The sequence below is a fragment of the Dicentrarchus labrax genome, unplaced genomic scaffold, assembly GCF_905237075.1.
Source record: "Dicentrarchus labrax unplaced genomic scaffold, dlabrax2021, whole genome shotgun sequence".
Lineage (NCBI taxonomy): Eukaryota > Metazoa > Chordata > Actinopteri > Moronidae > Dicentrarchus > Dicentrarchus labrax.
Window position 1 is genome coordinate 14,070,466 of NW_026136715.1, and position 23,160 is coordinate 14,093,625.

General features: G+C 41.0%; 1 protein-coding gene across 1 annotated transcript; it reads left to right on the forward strand.

Moving 5' to 3' along the window:
* The first annotated feature begins 15,208 nt into the window (after positions 1 to 15,208).
* Positions 15,209 to 22,420, forward strand: LOC127377908 (potassium voltage-gated channel subfamily A member 3). Its single transcript, XM_051426222.1, has 3 exons — positions 15,209 to 19,392; positions 21,305 to 21,381; positions 21,519 to 22,420. The coding sequence occupies exon 1, from the start codon at positions 16,213 to 16,215 to the stop codon at positions 18,082 to 18,084; it is 1,872 nt and encodes a 623-aa protein (XP_051282182.1). The 5' UTR covers positions 15,209 to 16,212; the 3' UTR covers positions 18,085 to 19,392; positions 21,305 to 21,381; positions 21,519 to 22,420.
* Positions 22,421 to 23,160: the final 740 nt, after the last annotated feature.

The window sequence follows — 23,160 nt, forward strand, 5'->3', positions numbered from 1 at the left end:
AAATTTATACATGAGCTCAATGTGTTTAAGTCGCTAATTGCATCCTAATGACTAAAGGTTTGCCAGGAAGTGTTGTGTTTCAAGCATTGCTAATTGAAAGGGCAGGAAGTAGTATTGTGTGTGAAGGAGGGAGACAGAGAGAAAGAGACAAACAGAGGAGAACAGGAGAGAAAATCTCATGTAATTTGTGACAAATTCAAATGAAAAGTGGAATCTTTTTTCCACTTTTATATCTTTTTGGGAATGAGATTCTTTAAGAAAACAATCTGTCTCACACACATCCTGTTACACACACACACACACACACACACACACACACACACACACACACACACACACACACACACACAGGCTACTGCCTCGTGCCTTTCAAACGAATGTGCTATGTGTCACTGTTCTCTACAGTGTTTGCAGCTGCTCGTCTGACATCTGCATTCCTATCAGTGACTAAAAGATGACATGTTGACATATACTTCCTTTGTGTGGGTTACTGCATATGTCCACCTTTGGATGATCAGCATTTGCTCACATCTTCAAGATTATGCAAAGGAAACAGGAAGAAGGAAGAAAACTGAGGCATGAAGGGCCGACGGGAGCAGTCAGGAAAAGGTTAACAGAGGTGAATCAGCTTGTTACTGTAAACTTGGCATCACAGTTTTAGCACAAAACAACAGGTTTTTACACAATGGGACACAAACGTTTCAGCAGAGCAGTACTATACCATGAGGTTGCCACCCTCTCTCTCAACAAGATTTTTATTTTGTTTTGAGCTGTTTGAAATGAGCCACAGCCCACTGCGCTCTCCTTTCAACTCCTGAGTTACATAACAAACGAATACCTTTCTTTCTTCCTCTCATCTGTTCTGTCTGTCTCTCCTCCTCCCCTTCGAGTCACAACACTTTCTTTTGTCACGCTCTCCACACCTTTGTCAGTCTCTTTTTCTCTCTCTCTCTCTCTCTCCCTGTTCTAATCAGTGCCTGTGGTGAATAATTCACTCAGAGCAGTGGGGACTGAAGCTCTTTGATTGGCAGCTTTATTCTCCTGACTGTTACATTATTAACATACCTCTATTGGGCATTGTTGCTATGGTAAAGGCCATTACAGGCCAGAGGAGAGTCAGCAGTTTAATGGAATGGCTGCCCCCTTCTAAACTCATCTCTTTCTCCTTTTATCCCTCCATCCTTCCTTCCATGTATCCTTTCTTTCGCTCTTTGGTTTGGTTTATCCTCCTGAAGGTCACTGCTTGCTAGTGGCAAACAGGGCTGAACAAATGAGTTTCAGGTGGCCTTTTGATGTGACTTTAGTTAGTCTGACTGACACATAACTCAAGTATATCTGCAGTGGCTTTGTTGGCTAGTCTGGAAAAGATACAATGTGTATAATTTTGGAAAGATAACATATTATTTACTTGCAAATAAAATAATAAAATAATATATAATAGGCTTATTAAAGCAGTTATAATCAAAATTTTAATATGAACAATGGATCACATAGCTATAGCCTGTCACTTGTAATTATAAACCCATAGAGATTTATCACCAAATTCTGCAGTTCCCATCAACTCTTATGAACTTTATAGCATTTTTCTGCTCATTTTACAGCCAACAACTTCAGACTCGCCACATTTCTGTCTGCAGACAGCTGTTCTGGATGAGAAAACCTCTAAAAACCAAAATGTATGCTACCTGCCCAGCACCAAACAACTAGCTAGCTGGTGAAAATAGTGGTGCATTTAGCCACTAAAGAGCCTGATATTTCCCTCAGAAGTTCATTAAGACATAAAACTGAGCTAAAAGGAGAGTGAATATTGGACTTATATTCACCAGATTGCCAGAAATAGGACTCCAAATGAATGCTAATGTTTCGCCATGTCTGCTGGAACTGTTTGCCAAATCATTGATGATAATATATGTTATATTATGTTGTGTCCATAGCCCGTTTCTGCAGCTCCCAAAATATCAGTTAACACATGTTAACTTGTAGCCCAAAGAAATTTGAGACATTTTATTCTTTTACTTGGTGAAAAAGATTAAGCATACTTGAAAATGAAAATTAATAAAAAAAAAAACAAACACTATGTGTAAAAAATAATAGACTTAGACTTCTCCTTTTGCAGAATACAACATCCCACCTGCCAAACAGATTAGGATTCACCTCAACACTGAACTTGCATCTCACAAGTCCCCAATCCTGTGTACCTCCCCGGAATTTCACTTAAAACCAGTTGGACTTCTTTCTCCCATGTGTACTTTCCCCCCATATAACCTATGTAATGAGTGATGGAGCCCTTTAGCCACTGTGTGATTATGCAAATGAGGTCAGACAGAAATATAACGGTGGGAGTTACAACTCTGAGGCCTCCGTTCCGCTACATGCGCCTAAAATTACTTCCCTGAGAAAAATCATAGTTCCTGCAGCTTCAGTTCCCCTGTGTCGCAGATTGCTTTTTTTAAATATTTCATACTTCCCTTAGAATAAACACCCGTATGAACACGTATGGATGCACAAAATCACGCGCATCCGAAAGAGCAGACCAAGATATGCATGCATCCAGCATAAGCCTGGAAAGGTAGGAAAGTGGATGAGTGGTGAGTAAATTGAAGGATGGAGAAGACGAAGGGTGAGAAATGGAGGAAGGGTGGAGAGGCATAATGGAGGACAAAATGACACTAGATCTCATAGAGATTGAGAACACCGTAGCTGCAATGTAATTGAGACTTAACTGTGCCAATGTCATTCTGTTTATGGTGTGTGGGTGTGTGTGCACTTCTATGCATTAGTGTGTGTGTATGTTGCCTTTTTTCCCCCCTTCAAAATTCAATTCACACTGTCTCACGTCCCCTAGATGCCCAAGGAAGTCATCTGTCAAGGTGGGTAGCCGGGGAGGTCTGTGGTGAGTGAGCATGTGTCTCTACAGAATGTATGTCTATGTGTCTCTGTGGGTCTTTGTGCAGACAATTTTGTTTGCTCTGATTCCTCCAGTTGCTCTGGCCTTCCGCAGTCTCAGTGCTATTAGCCCTTGTGCCCCGTTCTAAAGGGGAAGACAGAACAAAAATACCTTATGTACTGTACTTACGAAAACTTTTCTTCATACTTCTTGTCTCCCCTTCTTGCTTTTCTTTTCTTTTCTTCTCTCCTCCTCTCCTTCTCTGCTCCTCTCCTCCGCTCCTCCTCTTTCTCTGAATAGAAATAGCACTGGGTCCCAGGACAGCGGTCTTTACAGTAGTCTACCAGAGGTGAGTGAAAAGCACAGATGTACTGACTTTATGATCTCTGAATGATGGCACTAGCTAAAATAGTATGATGGACTCTTATCTTACAGTAAGTTCTTAGACTGTTTAGAAAGTTTCTCTGTTTCTTATAGAGGCAGTCATCTCTCAAATAATTCATCGGTTCATTAAAGTTTTTGAATATCTTTCTATACTTGGAGGGATAAATAATTGAACTGCAGTAGCTGGCAGTAATCATATGTGTGTTCATATATGTGTGCATGTGAGAATGTGTGTGTGTGCGCGCGTGTGTGTGTGTGTGTGTGTGTGTGTGTGTGTGTGTGTGTGTGTGTGTGTGTGTGTGTTTGAGATAACCATATCAACAGCTTTTTATGGGAAGCTGTGAGAAATTGGGTTAGTTCTTTCATCACATTGTCCTCTCTCACAACAGGGAATAGAAAGCTTGTGTGTCTAATTAACAAGCACAGAATCACAGGCACACAACGTGCCAAACGACAAAGAGAGTTTTAAAAAAGAGCAGTGACAAGAGAAATAAAAAAAATAAAAAAATTATAAAACAGGAAACAGGTTGGCAATCTGTTGATATATTTGTTGTAAAACTAACAAAGCAGTGACAGTGAATGGTGTGACAGTCATGAGACTTTATGGTGATGAAGTTATAGTAACAAAGACAGTCAGGCAATTGAAGAACAAGCTGGAGGGACATCTGCAGCATAAGATATGAGTTTATTCTCCAGTAAAACTCAAGTTGCATGACAACTATGTGAGGTGGGATTTAACGAAATTTCCCTGTTGAGTGTAAAAAATCCAGTTGGAAATCCAGTTTCCCTCAATATTCCCATTTTACTGTAATTAGTTCCAGGCCTTTCTCTTATATTCCCATACAGAAGGTATTGCTTTTGGAAATGGTCTGCTAGATGTGTCTCTCCTGTTATTGTGTCTCAATATTATTTCTAGAAGACAAAAAGGCTTTCTGTTCCTATACTGACATGTGGTTGATGGCAAGAACACTCAAGGCCACTGACCAGACTGGGCAAGCAATTCATTTGTATTAAGCATTTTACAATACAGTAAAAAAAAAAAAAAAGTAGATCTGCATGTTAATTGATTTTCCCATGTTAATGTGCTTTCATTCGCGGTCTATTGTACAATCGTTGGTTTTTGTGCTATTTGGAGCTTGATGTTAATGTTTTGTCAAATTGTCCTGATGTGTACATCTTCTCTTGTTCAGTGCAGTAATATTTCTACTGTGACCGTGTGGCATGGTCTGTAATCAGTGATGTTTTGTATTTAAATGTGCAATGAGCTGATTCAGCCTTACATGCTTCCGTGCCACTAAAATGAAATCCTTTGTGTTATCTTTCAACAGTGTTTGTATCGATTTGATCTCAGTTGTTTTTATTCTTTCAGTTTGTAAATCACTTTTTTAAATTGTGTTTTGAAAGCTGCAACATGCCACAATGTTACAAAGTCTATGTGTGGGGACATGCAGTGGGGTTTAACACATGCTGAGGGCAGGGTTTATATGACACACACATTTAAATGTGTGCTCTCTGTTCACAAGGGCAGAGACTTCTAAATGCCAAAACTGAATAATTTATCAAGGCAACACCTTTCAGAGAGGCCAGTGATGGGGGATGAAGACAGATTGATTCAAGATGAATCTGATGAATGAGTGAGTGGTGGTCAAAGGGACAGAAAGAATGATGGAGGAGAAAATAGTAGTGGACAGCATGCGTGCACACACACACGGACACACAAACAGGAACTGCTTATGTGTGCGTTATGTAGCTGCATATGTTCAGTGTGTGAATGTGTGTGTGACTGCACATTCATTGTGTTCACATGTATTGGCAGCTGAGGAGGAGAAGAGCTGCTATTTGGAGTGACTCCTCCTGAGTCAGTCCGGACATGCATGTTAATCTGCAGCAGTTGAAAGGAACTCATTGGTCGAAGACTCACAGCAGTTGCACCTTGTCTCACCACTTTTTTCTTATTTAAAGAGTCATTAATTCTGATATGATGGTATTGTATCGTAATTGTGAACAAAATAACTTCAAACTAACTTTGATGAACTGTGCCTGAAATAATTTTAATATGTACAGTAATGTTTTTTTTAAATTGATCCATTAAAATAAGACAGTGGAAACAAACACACTAAATTATATTAATATAATATTATAAAAGTATTCCAAACTTACATAACAGAATAAGATTCAAGTATATTCCTAACAGTCTCCTTTTCGTCTTAGTCAAGATTTGGGAATGATCTGGACGTGTCATGTCAAGAGACCTTCATTTGCACTGGACTGTATGCAGATAAGTGATGCCTGAACTGAGAAACTGTGATTTCTTTAATTAGCACCATTTAATATTCTAGTTCAAGTATTTGGCAGAATTAGTGTTACTGAAAATATGTGTGCATCAGTCATGAGAACAAGTGTGTGGAACACAGTGGTCCCTGTGTCATTGTATATGTGAGTGCAACTAGATGTTTCAGCAGTCGACCAGATGTGTGTGACCTCAGACCGGTAGTGGTGATACTGAGTCAAACAGTCAGCCACTGGACTAGCTGGAAAAATCACCATCCTGAATCCTGTAAAGACAAGAAACTTTCCTCTCAGCAAGCGTCTGGCAGCAGGATGGAATCCATGCTGCTTGCTATTGCAAGGCCCCGCGGCTATAATCCTCCCAGGTATGCAAGGCCACAACTGCAAGAGCAAACTTTACCAAATGAAGTAAGATTATTATGCAGCAAGAAACATAAAAAAGCCTTTAAGGGTATAAGGGATGAGGTAGGAGGCTCAACTAGTGAGTGGAGAATAAGCAGACCAACCATATAACAAACGGTAAATTATAGCAACTATCATGTTAACTTCATTACACTATTATAATCATATTAAAGTCGTAATCGAGTATGCATAACCAGATTAACAGATTAAGATTATTTGTATATTTTTTTAATCGCTTTGGCATCTCTACCCCTCAGCATGATTTAGTTCATGGACCACAAAACACATCTGAACAAGGGGGAGCATAATTTCAGGACACACTGAGGGGGTGGTGGGTACAGGCATTGAAACAGACACAGGCCTATGTTAGTAATGAATGAGCCACAACATCTATATGCATGATGAACATGCATGTATTAAAAAATACGTGCTCAGATCAACCCCTCCGATCTGACACTAACATTTACACACAACAGACAAAGCCTATTTACACATAAACATATAGATGAAACAGTAGTCAACAACCAGCTTCCAGACCACAAGCAAAACAAATCTTGCCTAAATCAGTCTAAATCAACATCATTATCATGAGTCAGCCCTCATGAGCTAAATTTCTCATTCACATGGAGACAAGCGGACTGTGCAGAGCCATAACGTTTTGATAAACAATGCAAATTACAATTTTTTAGAAAAAACACAGTCACAGTGCAGGCTTTTATTCATAAAAATATGATATCTTACTCCAAAGGTTACCCAGGCTGCAGCACCCATGTCCCCCCCAACTTCTGTGCTCCATGTTTTAGTTATCTGTAGGAGGCAGACAAGCTAATAGGTAATAAAAAGAAAAACAAAAAACAAATCAAAGTTTGTACATTTTCAGATTACTGGTAATATTAAAATGCTGTTAACAATGAATAAGCTTTAATGAATATGTAGTCATGCACTTTGGCTGCTACTGGCCCCTAATTAAATTGACTTGTAAAAACAATAATCAGTCTTTACCAACTGTGTACTTTCTATTCCATAATTTGTTTATTGTCTTACTTGAGTACATACTCTGTAGTGTTAGTCACTACAGCCATATGATGTTTTTTGAGCACAGTCAAAAACAGTTTGCCTTTTTCCCATTGGCAAGGTAATGAATGTGAGGTTAAATGAAATGAACTTTTTTAGTTTAACCTTCATTTGTATAAACAGGGTAATTACAGTGGGTGATACAAAGAACCTTGTCAAGCTATTTAGATGACAGTAAATCATGGGGGAGAAAGAGCTGACTCGTCATGTGTGTAGGTAATATGTTAATGAAAGTAAACTGTCATTAATAAATGCTGAATCTGCATGATAGTAGTGTTGCCTGTGGGACATTGTACTCAAGGGGATTAACAATTAGTTCATGGATTGCTGAAAATGTCCTCTACACACACTCACATGCAGCCGCATTTGTTGAACGCAGGTGAAGATGTACCAGAGAGGTCTGATCATTCTTGAGTTGATGGCGACTGTAAAAATAGACGAAACAAGATAAATATACACTGATGTGAAGCGGTGAAGAGTGTGATCGGAGGTGAAAGAGGCAAAAGAAAAATAAACTAAAGGAGAAAAGTGCATGTTCACACAGTTGCTGTTGGCAAAGACAGGCTGACCCACTTACCAAGGATGTACGGCCTGAGTGAGAGCGTACATGGAGGCCAGGGAGGCCACCAAGGAGCTCCAGCCACAAAGTGTGTGTGTGTGTATGTGTGTATGTGTGTATGTGTGTGTGTGTGTGTGTGTGTCAGCTTAGTTCTATTAATGACTTATTGCCTCTGCCTCTGTGGAGCCTAGGCAGCCTTTGAAAAGGTATTGAACCTCCCATGTTACCATCACTCAAGCACACACACACACACACACACACACACACACACACACACACACACACACACACACACACACACACACACACACACACTTCCTGGGGCTCAGACACCTTCCTTTTCCCTTTTCATCTATCTGTGAAACACACAGCGGGAGAAAGCCACAGAAGAGAAATATGGAAATAGGCCTGACGGGGGGGCCTACAGTGGAGGGCATCCTTCCCTGAAGTCCACCAGCATGCATTCATACAGCAGCCAGCCTCAGAGGCGGATCTGGACAAATATTCATAGTGTGGCAACAGGGTGGCATGGAGACTTTAAGGGGTGGTAGAAATCTATGCAGATTTAATTACAACAATCACCTATAGAAAGCAATCAATCAATTTCCAAATCTTAATACATTTTTCATTTAACTTAAGCCTATCACTTCATCTTAAATGTGGCTGTACCAGTACATTAAATAAATTTCATTTTTTTAACATTATTTTTAAAATGAATGTGTTAAATTTGACAGCATTTGACACCAAACTGGGGCAGCCAGGCATTTTTTCACCCCTTGCTAGTCTCTATTCATTCCATACAATATTGGATTAAATAGCTCTTTTACCTACTGATGCCATTATTGCACAATAAAAGTCTTGCAGAGAATGACAAGATCAACAGATTAGTCTGATATGTTTGCTGCACTGAAAGTAAAAGTGTTTTTTGTAGCAATGCATGCTAGCGGCGTGGCTCTATGGAAGTCAGTGTCGGTTTGTTGGTCATCCGTCTGTCAGTCCACCACTTTAGGCCAGACGGAAATATCTCAACAGCTGTTGAATGAATTGTGATGATCCAAAGAAGATCAAACCAGCAGGTCAACAGTTCCACTTATCCTTATCACACATTCTGTAAAATACATTAACATTGAATGATCACACAGTTTTGTACAGACATTCTTGGTCCCCAAAGGATGAAGCCTTTCGATGTTGGGCATCCGCTGAGTTTCCCTTTAGCTCTTTTGTTGTAAATATACTTTCACACATGGACCCCTCAGGAAACTGAGATAACTTTGGTGATCCCATTTTCACCTAGTGCCATCATCAGGCAAACATTTTAGTTTGTTCAGTAATGATAACCAACTATATATATATATATATATATAAATATATATACCACTAATCAAATTCCAATGTGATTAGTGCTAATTGGCAAATTTTAGAATTTTAACACGCTAAACTAAGATAGTGAACATGGACAACGTTATACTTGCTAAACATTCGTGTGTTAAGATTGTCTTTGTTAGCATGTTAGCATTTAGCCACTAGCATGACTGCAGACTCTTTCTCTTATGCATGTGGACAGGTGTATTATAGAGTAATATTAGCTACCTTAACATATAAAATATATAACAATCTCATCTGTGTACCTATTTGCGAAGACAATGCCAACAATTAATAGCCAGAACATTTTCAAGCAATGTTTTTAATTTGTGTATGAAATAGATTTATGTTGTAGCTGAGAGAAGAAACTGACTCGCAATGTGGAGGACAGTGTGTCTGTGGATGCACTCGAGCATACAATATTTCGCTGCATGTACCAACAACCATCTGGACCAACTGGGGAAACGGTGGCTTTCCTGAACAGTGGAAAGATCGAGTCAGACAACAGTGCAGAGAGGAACATGTCAAACAGATTTGTAAACACAGATGGACACAAATATGTTCCATTTACAAAAATATTCCATCAATAAATATATCAAAACAAGTACTTAATAATACATCCAGCCCATTTAATCAAATCAAAAAGATAAAACTTCTACCTTTAGTCCTCATGAAAGTAAGGGAAATTAAAATAAAGAGATGCAAACATACAGCCGAGTAAAAAAAGCTATGAATTATTTTGCCTCCAAGGTGAGGACCGAAATGTTAAAAAGTTAGGCAGATAAGAAAAAGATTATATGGTGTGGAAAGGGATGAGTGGAGGTGAGAGACATGGAGGCGGAGAAGATGATGTGAGAAATTAAAGTGTGAGCCACGTCAACGTGGAGAGGAGGAGGGGATGCGATGGGGGGTCACCCATTTCTGCTTTTTTAATCTCGAGTCTTCCACGAACATGTCGTACCTTGCTCTTTACAACCAGATCTGCCACCATGGGAAAGAATATGGACTCTGCTTTATATTTTGTAGACTGACATATGAAGTGTAACGCAATTATTCAGCATCTGTTCTCGTGGTTGTACTTCTTATTCAATCTGGCTCCCCAGTCTGAGAAAGATTTGGTTTCTAAGTAGGGTCTAAGTAGGGCAGAACACAAAGACAAACACTCTAATTAATAGATAATTACAAGGCTTTATAATTCATCAAAGTCCTGTGTGGTCTCCAGAGCTTCAATATGGATAACACAATAGTTCAATCATCTCCAGCCTTGCAGTATATTCTCCCCCGCAAATGTGAAAGTTTTTTTCTCTTTCTGTCCTCATTTTGTATCTAAATAGAACTGATGGTTGGTGTGTGAAGCAGGGAAGCCCCTATCTCTTGCTGCTACAGCTGATATGCTCTGGTGGGACTGTATCTATTATGCATACAGATCACCTGCCGCCACATCTTCATATTTGTGACACTTCAGTCATGCTGGAATCCTTCCTAGATCCAATATAACCTGAAAAGTTGATGCCTTTAAGTGGCAAAAGTCAGCTTCACGGTTAAAAAAAAGCAAAGACTGACCATGCCTGTAAATTTGTGCTCTTTCTGTGCTTGTGCAACCACGTGTGGTGGTCCACATGTATGCTGTACCTGTACGCCCACTGTATGTTTATCTCTTTGTCTCCACCCAGCGTGCAGAGATGACCATCGGGCTCAAACAATAACAGAGTGCCACAGCCAGCTGAGCTTCAGCCTTGTTCCTCCCTCCCCCCTTTCTTCCACATCCCTCTCTCCGTTGCCGGGGTTACAGCAGGACCTGATGCGGCTCCTGGCCAGTCAAGCTTTGTTTTACAGATGGCCCTGTCCTCTCTCCCTCTCTGCTTCTCCTTCTCCTCTGTGCCTCTCTCATGTGCAGCTGCACTCTGGCCCTAATATCTATAGTTATGCTAATATGAGCAGTTGATTAATTCGTCCACACACACACACACACACACACACACACACACACACACACACAAGTGCTTTGTCCATATGGGCCTCCTCTTCATTTGTGAATATTCACATTATAGCACCCCTGTGTGCTTTTAAGGTTTATTTGTCTGGGTAGAAAGAGGATGTGGCATGGCTGAGGGCATGTCATGGTCTGAGTAACAGGAAGACACTGCTGTAAAAAGTGGAGTGATTAGAATCTTGATCTAATCATATACTGAAGATTACTGGTGGATTTAATTAGTTGTCTGGGGGGGTAATAACAAAGACTCCTGACTATGGCTGTCATTGCATCTCACAATAGCACTTCAGTGCATTAGGTAGTCCAGTTATTTACTAATAACAGCAATTCTATGCAAGTCATTTTTTTTACTTGAATTAACTTTCGTCATTAGAAGTGCAAGTGCAACTGATTTTTCCTTGTAAATCCTGCATGACACGACTCAGTCACCATATAAATTAGACGGCTACTGCTGATCCCTTGTGAATAAAAGATGTCTGTCTGCTTGTCTCTTTCTTTCTCTGACATTAGTCCTCCTGTCATTCCCTAAGGCCTTTCCCGGGGAATATAACCAGAGAAGCACTTAAACTTTCTCCACAGCTCAAGGGAGATGTGATCAACCGACATTTATTTCCAGAGCCACACTGACGGGGTGTCTCAGCACCATCCCATCACCACTCCCACAAAGTTTTCCCATCATACAATAAAGCCCATCTTTTAGATTTAGATTTCACACATGCTTTGGCTTGTCATAACCATTTCACCCTTTTCCCCTCCCGTGACTATCCTTGTAGCTATAAAGCAAAAGCACAAAATATTAATAGTATTAAATGAAATAACAGAATTACATTTTTAGCCATGCTAACAGTTATAGGATTGATGATGATGATGCCATGAAACTGGCTGAATCCAACTGACTTTGGTGATCCCCTGACTTTTTAACTAGCAACATTTCTGATTTTTAGTGATATATCCATTTAGTATCTGATGGATTGCCATAAACTTTGAATGCCACAAATGAGGGATAAATTGTAATAACTAACTGATCTAATTTGATAACAAACATTTCATTTAGCGCCACCTTTAGGTCAAACATTTAATTTGTCCAATCAGCAAACTAACGACATTCCGATAAGCCTCAGATGTACGTTGTGTTTAGACCTAATAAGCAAATGTTAGCATGCTGACGTTATCATTTAGCTCAAAGCATCAGTGTACCCAGCCTCACAGAGCCACCAGCATGGCTGTACACTCTTGTTATTTGCTATTAGAACCAGCTTTGGAAGTTGGCATGGCACCAATGTTAGACCCATTGTGGAGAAACTGAAGAAACAATGGCTGGATCGGCAGTAGCATAACCTAATTAGATACGAGGAAAGCAAATAAGACAGACAAGGAAAAAACAGATATTCCATTACAGCAGTAGTGGTACTAGTGTGGTGGGTGGCAGTGAGGCAAATGTTCATATTTCCTGAGGAGATGTAGTCTACTTGTGAGGTCAGAGCTCACAACCACACATAAATGTTGACCGGTAGATGCCAGGTCAGGTTGCCAGATACGTGATCCCCATCCTTAGTTTTCTCTTAAAGACATTACCTTCACCCTTTTTCCAGGAACTAAGTGAATGGATGCTGCTGTGCATCCCTTGCAGAAGATCCAAACCAGCCCATTTTCTCAAGTGCAACCAGATGTCCATGACCTCAGCCAGCTGAGCTGTTCTTCCTGCAAAATGACCCACTTCCCCTTCACATGCTCTTTAGGCCTGTTTCAATGCCTTTGAGTCAGCCACATTCCAGTTTGAGGCATTCAAGTGCAATGTGCAAGGTAGCCTAATTTCGTAGGTTAATAAGGGAGTTGGGGTGGTCCTATATTTAACATAGAGAGTGGAAACCACATTAAAAGGCCTTCTGGCTGTCCCTGAGCTCTTTTCCCTTTGGACTGACTGGCCCTTTTATTGCAAGACAGCTTCAATGTGGCCTCAATAGAAAAACAGGCTCTAAACTGAATGTATCACTTACATTCAGTCCCTACCAATTGTTGTCATTATGCTTATTGGTGTAGAATTGTCAAGATTTTAACATGTAGAAGCAAAGCACAGATCTAACCATCACGGCAACCTTTTAACTTTAATTTTAATTCTAACTTTTTTAAATTGTTAATTTTATCTTCATGACAACCATAAAAACCTCAATTCAGTTTTAGTGCACTTTTGGAACCAATAGTTCAGTTGGGAGGTTGGTGGAAGAAGTATTCAGATCAATCATTACAAGCAAAAGTAGCAATACCTCAAACTGAGTAAAAGTAGAAAAATTCAAAGTATCAGAAGTAAAATGATTCATTGTGCAGAATGGTCTCTGTAAATGTTATATTATCACATATTGTAATAAAGGGTTATTATTATTAATGAGTCATAAATATGTCAGAAACGTTTAAATGTTGGAGCTAATTGTAACAACTTTATATTGTTAAGTAGTTTAATCTTTAACAGTGCATCATATTTTATAAACTGATAGGCATAAAATGTCATCTGAAAAGAAGTAACTAGTAACAGTATCACATTAAAAAGTACAATATTAATATATGTAATGTAGTGGAATAGACGAATGAAATACCAGAAAATGAAAAGTATGAGTAATTATATTGTATTTAACAAATAAGTTACATTCCATCACTGGTTGTTTGACCTTCTAATGAATCATTGACAGTAATGAATAAATCTAAATTATGAGCAACAGATTTCACTGATAACATTTTTTTAACCTGCGTCTGTTTTTGGACTGTTTCTCAGAGTTGATTAAATAGTATTTTTCTCTCTCTCTCTCTCTCTCTCTCTGGGGAATAAGTTCCCATCTGGACCAAAAGGCTGGTCCTTAGAAGGTAAACAATTTGTTTTAGGGTTTTTTTGTTTTTAGCACTATTGGTGCCCCCTAGAGGTAATATAAAAAAGACACTGTGGGCAAGTTTAACATTTCACTTAGAGCATTAGAGGGTTAAAGCTGGGGTCAGTCATGTCGCACATATGATTAAAGTTAGGGTAAGCCTGCAGGGAATAAATGTAAGTAAATACAATATCTTCACTAGTAGTGTGCAGGTTTGCACGTGAGGGTGGGGCTGCTGGTGTCAGGTTGGGTGTTGACACACATTGCCTATGTTGATGGGAGACTTCTCAGATTAGTCTAGTCATCTGATGCTCATTTAATGTAATCTAGAGGAAGCAGATGCTCATGAGCAGTAAACACAGGCATCCCTCATAATTAGCCCCATGTCTCTTTCCTCCTTCTCTGCCTTTTAGTATTGTGTTCCTACTACTTGTTGATATGTTGTCTGAGACTGTGTTTGCATGCATGACTATGCAGTGCAGAGTATGATGGCAAAATACAGTGCGAACATTAGCAGGGTCGTCTTCATCAGTGGAGCCGAAAGAGAGCACTCTTAATATTTGGCATTTTCTTTGTTGAGCAGATTCAGTTCAGTAACCAGTCAAATTTCAAGCTTTCTCTATTTCATTTTATTCTCAACTCACATATCCACCACCACCCACCCACCAGGGGAGCATACACAAGTGTTTGGCATTGGCAGTATTACTTATAAAGACCTTAAACTGACTACATTTATAACCAAACCCAGAGCAGAGGACCAGAACAGTGTCCTCACCTTGGGGGGTTGTCCTCATTTATGCTAACCTTGTGAAAATGTATTGAGCAAGTTTTGAGGAAAACCATCTCCACATACTCTCCAAACAGGTTACAATGTCTGTAATAAAGAAGCTGGCTAAATATACAGTAATGTGTTGTCTATATGAATTATTTCATCATTTTATCCTAATGGAAGGACATGCAACAAAGGTCTCCAGCTGGACTTGAACTGGCCACTAGTGCACCTGAAAATTAGCATATAACTAAGTTAAACTTAAATAAGTGGAGCCAATAAAACACAGATTTTTTTTGAACATTATTTAGCTATAGTGGCAAACGTGGAAAAAAGCACAATTGACATAAAAACATAAACCATGATGACTTTTTCCCAGTTCATTTATAACCTTTATGATCAGTTTGGCTAGATAGCTACAGGTACAGATGGAAGCTAGTGGCAGACCTCTCTGACCCTTTTTACCTTGCTGGTTACTGTAGATCTTTCTACCACAGAAATATTTTGGTAAAAAGAAAAAAAAACACAACTCTTGATCTCCGGTAACTTTCACTGGTTTTTAATTTCAGCACCTCGGACAGCAGCCCCAGGGACATGGCTTCAGAAAGTCCCTGCTATTTATGTCACTGGACAGTAATTAGAATTAGAAGGGAGGAATAACTGATCACTCAGAAAATATTTTGTTGTTTAACTGGTACTTCACCAACACAATATCTTTCCATATCGTTTGTGGAGAAACACTGTGATACACTGTCACACACAATAATTTCTATGATGATATGCCTCCTATTTCCTTGCTTATTCATAAATATCTAATGATAAAATGTGGCATCACTTGCCGAGTATTCACAGTTCCAGAGGATTCTAGGGTTTAATATCTTGATATTCAATACAATAATTCCAAAGTATAGGCTAAACATTACTGGTAAGGCACAACAGATCTGATAACCTGAGAGAGTCAAGATTGTTAAAGGGCAAGGATTACTCTCTCTCTCTCTCTCTCTCTCTCTCTCTCTTTTCTTTTTTTTTTTTACATAGTAACTGTTTTTTATGTATGCACCTATGTGATATTATTTATTATTTATTATTTTATTATTTAATTTTGATCATTTCTATTCTTTTTTTACAATTACTTGAACAACACATATCTCTCTCACACCTCGACCTGTTCGACCTTACTCTTTCCTAACCCCCCCTGCCTGTTTGCTCGTCTTCACTTAAACATTTACCACCGCCACTTTGGGAAGCAAGCATCAATTTTACTTTTCAGATGGGGTGCCAGTTATTCCACCCGTCATTTCTTTGTGCGTAATTTAGAAACTAACGACGGCAGAATTGTGTATAATGTGTCATTTTCAAATGCATTTAATTCTACCATGGCACACCCAAATTCGTTTCTTGGATGAACAAAAGGGGCAACCAAATGTAGCGCGTAATGCTGGTGCGTCTTTAAAGACTGTCCCGAAAAAAAATAGGCTCTGGTATATTTATGAGTAGCCTATTTGAAAATGTCCTATCTATGGGCAATGACCTTGTTTAAAAAGAAGACTGATTGGGCTCGCCTTGTGTGTGTGTGCTTGAGCGCGTGTCTACAAGGCATAGAGAGGGGCAGAGGGGGGCGGGCACGCCCAAACGATGGTGTTGAATGACGGCCGTCTGTTGCTTCTTGTGTATAATCTGTGCGTCCTGCGATTGGATGAGGACACGAAAAGGTACCCAGCGCTGGCGCGCCGTGGGCGGGTGGAAGGCCTGTTTATAAACCCAGATCTTTCCCCGTGGGCGGGAACAGCAACAGTAGAGAGTGAAAGTGAAGCGAAGGGAGAGAGTGAGAGAGACGGTGGAGGAGACGAGGCTGTGGCGGCGGCTGTGGTTGACCGGGGTTCGCAGAGGGGGCGAGGCGGCCGCCCCTGTATGCGTCTTCAACCGCGCATGGACGACCACCTCAGCCTCCTGCAATCACCGCCGCCGAGCACAACCAAAACCCGAGGCGACAATCTGGTGAACCACGGATACATCGAGACAGAGGCCGACGTGATGACGGTCGTGGCGTGTGACAACATGCTGGAAGAGTCGGCGGCTCTCCCGGGCCACCACTCTCTGGACCGATATGAACCGGACCACGAATGCTGCGAGAGGGTCGTCATCAACATCTCAGGGTTACGCTTCGAGACACAGCTCAAGACTCTCTCCCAGTTTCCAGAGACACTACTGGGGGACCCCAAGAAGAGGATGAGGTACTTTGATCCTCTCAGGAACGAGTACTTTTTCGATCGAAACCGACCCAGCTTTGATGCCATCCTGTATTACTACCAGTCTGGCGGGCGCATCAGAAGACCCGTTAACGTGCCCATTGACATTTTTTCTGAGGAGATCCGGTTCTATGAACTGGGTGAGGAAGCTATGGAGAAGTTTAGGGAGGATGAAGGTTTCATAAAGGAGGAGGAGCGGCCGTTACCAGAGAATGAATTTCAAAGACAAGTGTGGCTGCTTTTTGAATACCCAGAGAGTTCGGGTCCCGCACGGGGCATAGCGATAGTGTCTGTCCTGGTCATTCTCATCTCCATTGTCATCTTCTGCTTAGAGACATTGCCGGAGTTCAGGGACGACAACAGGGATCCGATCACCATTGCGCCTGTGATAAATGGCACACTCCCATATTTCATCAGCCCCTTCTCAGACCCGTTCTTTGTGGTGGAGACGTTGTGTATCATCTGGTTCTCCTTCGAGCTGCTGGTGCGCTTCTTTGCATGCCCGAGTAAAGCCACGTTCTCCAAAAACATCATGAACATCATTGACATTGTCGCCATCATTCCCTATTTTATCACCCTGGGCACGGAGCTGGCAGAGAGGCAAGGAAACGGACAGCAGGCCATGTCATTAGCCATTCTGCGCGTAATTAGGCTTGTTCGGGTGTTTCGCATCTTCAAACTCTCGCGTCACTCAAAGGGGCTTCAGATTTTAGGACAGACTCTGAAGGCCAGTATGCGTGAGCTAGGCCTGCTTATTTTCTTCCTCTTCATTGGCGTCATCCTCTTCTCCAGTGCTGTCTACTTTGCTGAAGCAGACGACCCAGATTCGGGTTTCAGCAGCATCCCGGACGCATTCTGGTGGGCTGTTGTCACCATGACAACCGTCGGCTACGGGGACATGCACCCCGTGACAATCGGGGGAAAGATAGTGGGGTCTCTGTGTGCCATCGCTGGTGTGTTGACCATTGCCCTGCCTGTACCCGTTATCGTCTCCAATTTCAACTACTTCTACCACAGAGAGACGGAGGGCGAGGAGCAGGCACAGTATCTGCACGTGGGGAGCTGTCAGCCTCTGGCAGACACAGAGGAGCTGAGGAAGACTCGCTCCTCTTCCTCACTCAGCAAGAGCGAGTATATGGTGATAGAGGAACACGGGATCAACAGCGCGTTCAAACAGCAGCCCAACTTCCCCACCACCGCGCAAAACAACTCGCAGAATTGTGTGAATATAAACAAAAAGATTTTCACCGACGTGTAGCCAATTTTAGAGTCATGGTCCTGAACGCAGGAGGGGGGTGGTGTGTCAACACACAGCTGGTTCTGTCGTTGCGCACCAGCGTGGCAGCGGTAGATCAGATGAAGAAAGAAATGCATAAAGAGGATAAAAAAGAAAGAGAGAGCAACCCCTGTCTGTTCAGAGACGCTGCTTTGTGCTCCATTCAAAGATTCAGGATTTTTCATTTCAGTGATCTGAGTACATAATTCTTTATGGTTCCATTCGCGCTTGGAGAGAAAGAGCTCCTTAAAGTATTAGGCCTACTATTCTTCTCTGACTGAGGGAATTGACCTGTTGTGCATTGTGCAATAGCCAGTATATTATCACAACAGGTAATAATAGAAGCTTTATAACTGTGAAAGATGAGTAAAAATGTATGATACTCGAAGGACACTCACATTGTATTAACATGCGTTATGAGTCGTGATTCGTCAGTCATAGCCTATGTATAATATTCAGAATCATTTAAATATGTGTGTGTGTTTAAACACATGTGATGTCTGAAAAACACAGTTCTGCATATATTATCTCAATTAGACCTTTCTGTGCTATGCCTTTATTGTGCGTTAAAGTCTAGTCCAAATGCTACTGTCTTTAAAAATAATCCCTTATAATTCCTTGGTATAAACTGTCCTGGTAGGCTATTTAATGCGTAAATGGCACCATATAAACACGGAGGCCAGCCGACTGTTAGTGTCTCATTATCGGTGCAAGACACACGTGAGAGAGGAAAACACAGCCCTCTTTCACGCACACACACAGCGATCAAAGATGGAGCGTGCTTCTATTTGGATGCCTCAAATATAGCCCGCTGTGATGCAGTCTCCATGGTGACGGTCGTTTCCTCGGTAACCCCGGTCACCGTTGCCATGGCACCCTTGTTTCCACAGTAACCTCCCAGATGGCTTGGAAGCTATATTGAAGATTCTCATAAAAAAAGCTTGTCTTCAGTCTCTAATAAGACCTTTTTGTCATTACGCTTCGCGTGCGTAAACACAAGCCCAAACATGCCCAGCGCCACTATCGCTAATCAACAAGCTCACCTAATGACTTTAACATTGACCAAAAAATAATAATAATAATTGGAGTGAGAAGGTCTGTTTTCAAATTGCCACCATGGACTGAAAATGAACCAGGTACAACTCAGAGAGGCGACGAGCAGGGAGAGGCGGAAGGAGAGGGAGCGCGTGAGGAATTATGAATGGACTGGGAGCACATTGTGTCTGGCTGTCTGGAGTGCACTACTGCAGGCGCTCAGCAGAGGCTGCTGTTCTCCCACTGATGAAACTGGTAAGTTCTGGGCACTGTCATGGCTCTGTCTCCTTGTGAACGATCCCTTTACCTTTGGCCATGAAAGCAGTGTTTTTACTGTTTGCAAATTGATGTGTTTTATAGACATGTCAATTCTGGCAGGTCAATTCAATCTGGAGAACAACCCTGAAGAGAATTATAGCTTCTTGAAATTACATCTCTACTTACAGTTCCTTACAAATCTTACATTGGTTTTATAGTTAATCTCACAACATAATGTAAGTGAGGGTTCAGTGGGTTTCTGTCATAGCCTGTATTCATGTTTAACAGCCTGTATTCATGTTTAACAATATATGTATACATTTAGACCTCCATCAGCCTGAGTGTGTGGGCTTTTGAATTTTGTGTAATGGGCGTGATGCTTCTGCAGTGTTCCCAGGTTGTCTTTAACCTTCAGCTGACTTTGTCAATGAAAGGAATAAGGGCACTAACAGCATGCACCCACCCAGTGTGTCTCAGTGGTGCCTCCTTGTGGCCAGCACCTCGTGCTAACAGAACAGGTGGATCGTACCCGCTTTGTGACCCCTGTCTTCTTTTCCCATTCATATCAAAGAGACACAGAGGTAAAATAACTATTAGATACCAGGCGGCAAGATCAAATAGAGAGCTGCTGGTTTGACACTGGTATTGCTGAATACATTCTGCAATAAAATCAAATGTTTGATGAATGGGGATTGTTTCTTAACACATGCGGTATATTCTGTATTTTATCTGTTAAAACTGAAAATTATCACTTGCAGGCTTATATCATTTAGTTTATATTGTAGACTCAGTGTGTGATTTTTTTGCTGTACCATCTACTTGTCTTTGAAACTGCAGCACTGCTATCCCTGCAGATTTATGTCTAGATTTATCTTCAGTGTCCTCCCTGAGTGTGATTACTCTAACTGAAACAGAGACAAGGGTGAGAGAGAAATAACATTTTAAAACAGGAAATTTATCAAGCAACCATGTTCCGAATCTATTAAGTGTGGCCATGTGTGAACACGTGTGTGGTAATACAGTAATAATATGTATACCCCATGGTTGAGTGATAATAAGGGCAGTCTCATTAGCTGTTTTGCCCTAAAGGCAGAGTGGGAGGTCCCATAGAATGATCTCTCCATTGATTATTCCTTTCCATTTTGACCTCTGACCTTGACTTCATATTTTTTCTGTGAAAACCTCCATATTGTTCATCAGTTAAATGACCTGCTCATTTCTCTGGTCACATAAAAGCTCGAGTGAGGAGAAACACTGGTCCATCGATCAGTGTGCGAGATATATTGTGGAGGAGACTGTTTATCATCTAACTAGATTGTTCAGACTAGAAGCTGTTCTCATGGGCATGGGATGGATTGTCAGAGACAGATACACAGACATAATACAATACTGTACCATGCACGCTCTACTAATGTGCATCTCCGCAGCTCACTCAAGTTTTACATTTGTATTTTTCACAGCCTCTAATTGCCTCTCCCTACCCAAGCTCCTCTTAGTTAAAGTTAACTACAGTGTAGACATGTAGCTGAAGCTCTTAGATGGGGTAAATGGCAGTAAGTGAGCTGTTAAGATTTCGATCAGCTTCAAGATTAGGTTTTTGGATACATTTTGCCCTTTGCATTACAGGACAGTCTCTTATGCAAAAATTTCTTGCTCCTCTCCTCTCCTCTCCCTCTGAAGTGACTGTGTTTACAGTTTGATTTTTTGCATGAGTGGTAATGAGACAGCAGGGAGAAAAAGAGCAGCCTTGCGTTGTTAATAAGACCACCGAGCTGTGTGATGGGTCTGGCTACGCTGTGTGGCTCTAACAATTTTGCTTTTCCTCCTCCTCACTCTCTTTCTTTCTCTCTCTCTCTCTCTCTCTCTCTCTCTCTCTCTCTCTCTCTCTCTCTCTGTCTCTCTCTCCCAGGTGAAAGTTATTCCACCAGTTGTTGCACAGACCTCCTGGAACCCCTGACGACCCCAATTAGACTGCTTCCTATTGAGGTAAATAGACTGTATTTGATTAGAAGACATGGGTGAGCTTCAACTAACATTCGCTGATAATTATTTAGAAAGTTTTTAACATTTTATAGCTGTATGGATTACCCATTAAGCTGCTGTAACCTTTTTTCCCCCTTTAGGAGCGCAATGACTGGTCTTCCTATTGGGCCAAAGTTAAGAGTTGAGACAGAACTCCCACTGGATCAATTTTTCTTCCCCTGCCCTCCTCCTCCTGACTGGTGTCCTCAAACCTGGACTCCTAACAAGCGGTGCCTAGCAGGTCTCCCCCTCTGGTGGATCACCACTCAACCCAAAATGCAATTGCAAGACGGAAGAAAACATATTACATATTCCACGTACAGTTTTGTAGCTGCAGTTTTACGACTGCTTCTGTTCTGGAGTAAACACACTGTGAGTGGAACCATCACAAGATCAAAAGTGATTCAGGCAGTGACAGAATTCAGCTGGAACTGTGTTACGGACTCTAGCATTTCTCCATACCGCTTTCTATATAAAATCCAAAAGGACAGATTCAGGAAACAGCCAGCAATTTTGCAAAGCACATTTCATTCCTGGACTTTCCACGGATTTCTACATTCTGTATTCATGTTTCTGGGTAATGATATTCATTACGGACAATAACTGACAAACAACTTTTGCTTCAAGTCAAAAGTGGCAAAAACTGAGGCCAACCGTCATTTGCTGATATGAAACTGTGATACAAATCAAAGACTGTTAGCCATATGCCTTTCTTAGCTCTGTGTGCTCTGTATTGCTAATATGTGAAACATACATACGTACGTTTGCTGGTTGCAGCCGTTCCTCTGACGTGGAGAACAATACAAAGGCATGCACATACACACAAACACAGACACGCAAACACGCACACACATATACACATGCCTGTGAATGGCTCTCTTTTATCCAAGAATGCACTGGTGTTTTTTGAGATGGGGCAGAATATTGTCAGGGGAAGGCTTTGTATACCAGTATTTGTTCTGTGTTATTATGTGCTGTCTTAAACATGACCCATATAAAGAGATTATGAGTTGTATTGTCTTGATTTGAGAGGGGCTGCTGCCTGCTTTGATTCAATTACTGAGAGAATGGCACTCATTTATGTCTGAGAAAATATCTTTGTTCAGTTACTGACCTTATTACCTATTCTGTGTGGGTACAGTATATTTCTATTATGTCAAGTATGACGAGAGACATTTGAAACAACATAACCCTCTCTGTGCTGATGTTTCCCTACAGTAAATCCACTTCTATCATTCACTCCATTATGTTGTTTTTTAGTATTGAAACCTGAAATAAGGGCAGAGCAAAAATATCACATAGTTGACAGTAGGGGACTAGAACAACTGATTACAGTACTTTTGCAATATAGAAAATGTGATTCTTTGTAGGATTAAAAAAAACAGTGACATATTCCATCATACAATGTTGCCCTATTTTAATAAGTTAGTCAGAGCATTAATATCCAGAATAATTCAGTTGACACACAGCTCTCCATTTAACAAGTGTTTCCCATGCAGAGCCTCATACAGTGAAAGTCTTTTAGAGGCGAACAACAGTGTTTGGCTCAAAGCCCTTTAGATGGCTGGTTCCAGAAAAGTCTCGTACAACAGAAATCACCACTGTAGTTGTGCTGAACAGACAGAACAAGGCAACTTCTCTGTAACAGGGTGACTGGGCCAGTCCTTCAAGAGAGTATACTCAACCTATTGGCAAACATCAACGAAATAGAAGGATAATATAAAAAGCAAGAGACTGTCTCAC

What these genes read in the sequence shown, in the direction of transcription:
- LOC127377908 (XM_051426222.1), top strand. Translation starts at nt 16,213, where the DNA reads ATGGTGTTGAATGACGGCCGTCTGTTGCTTCTTGTGTATAATCTGTGC.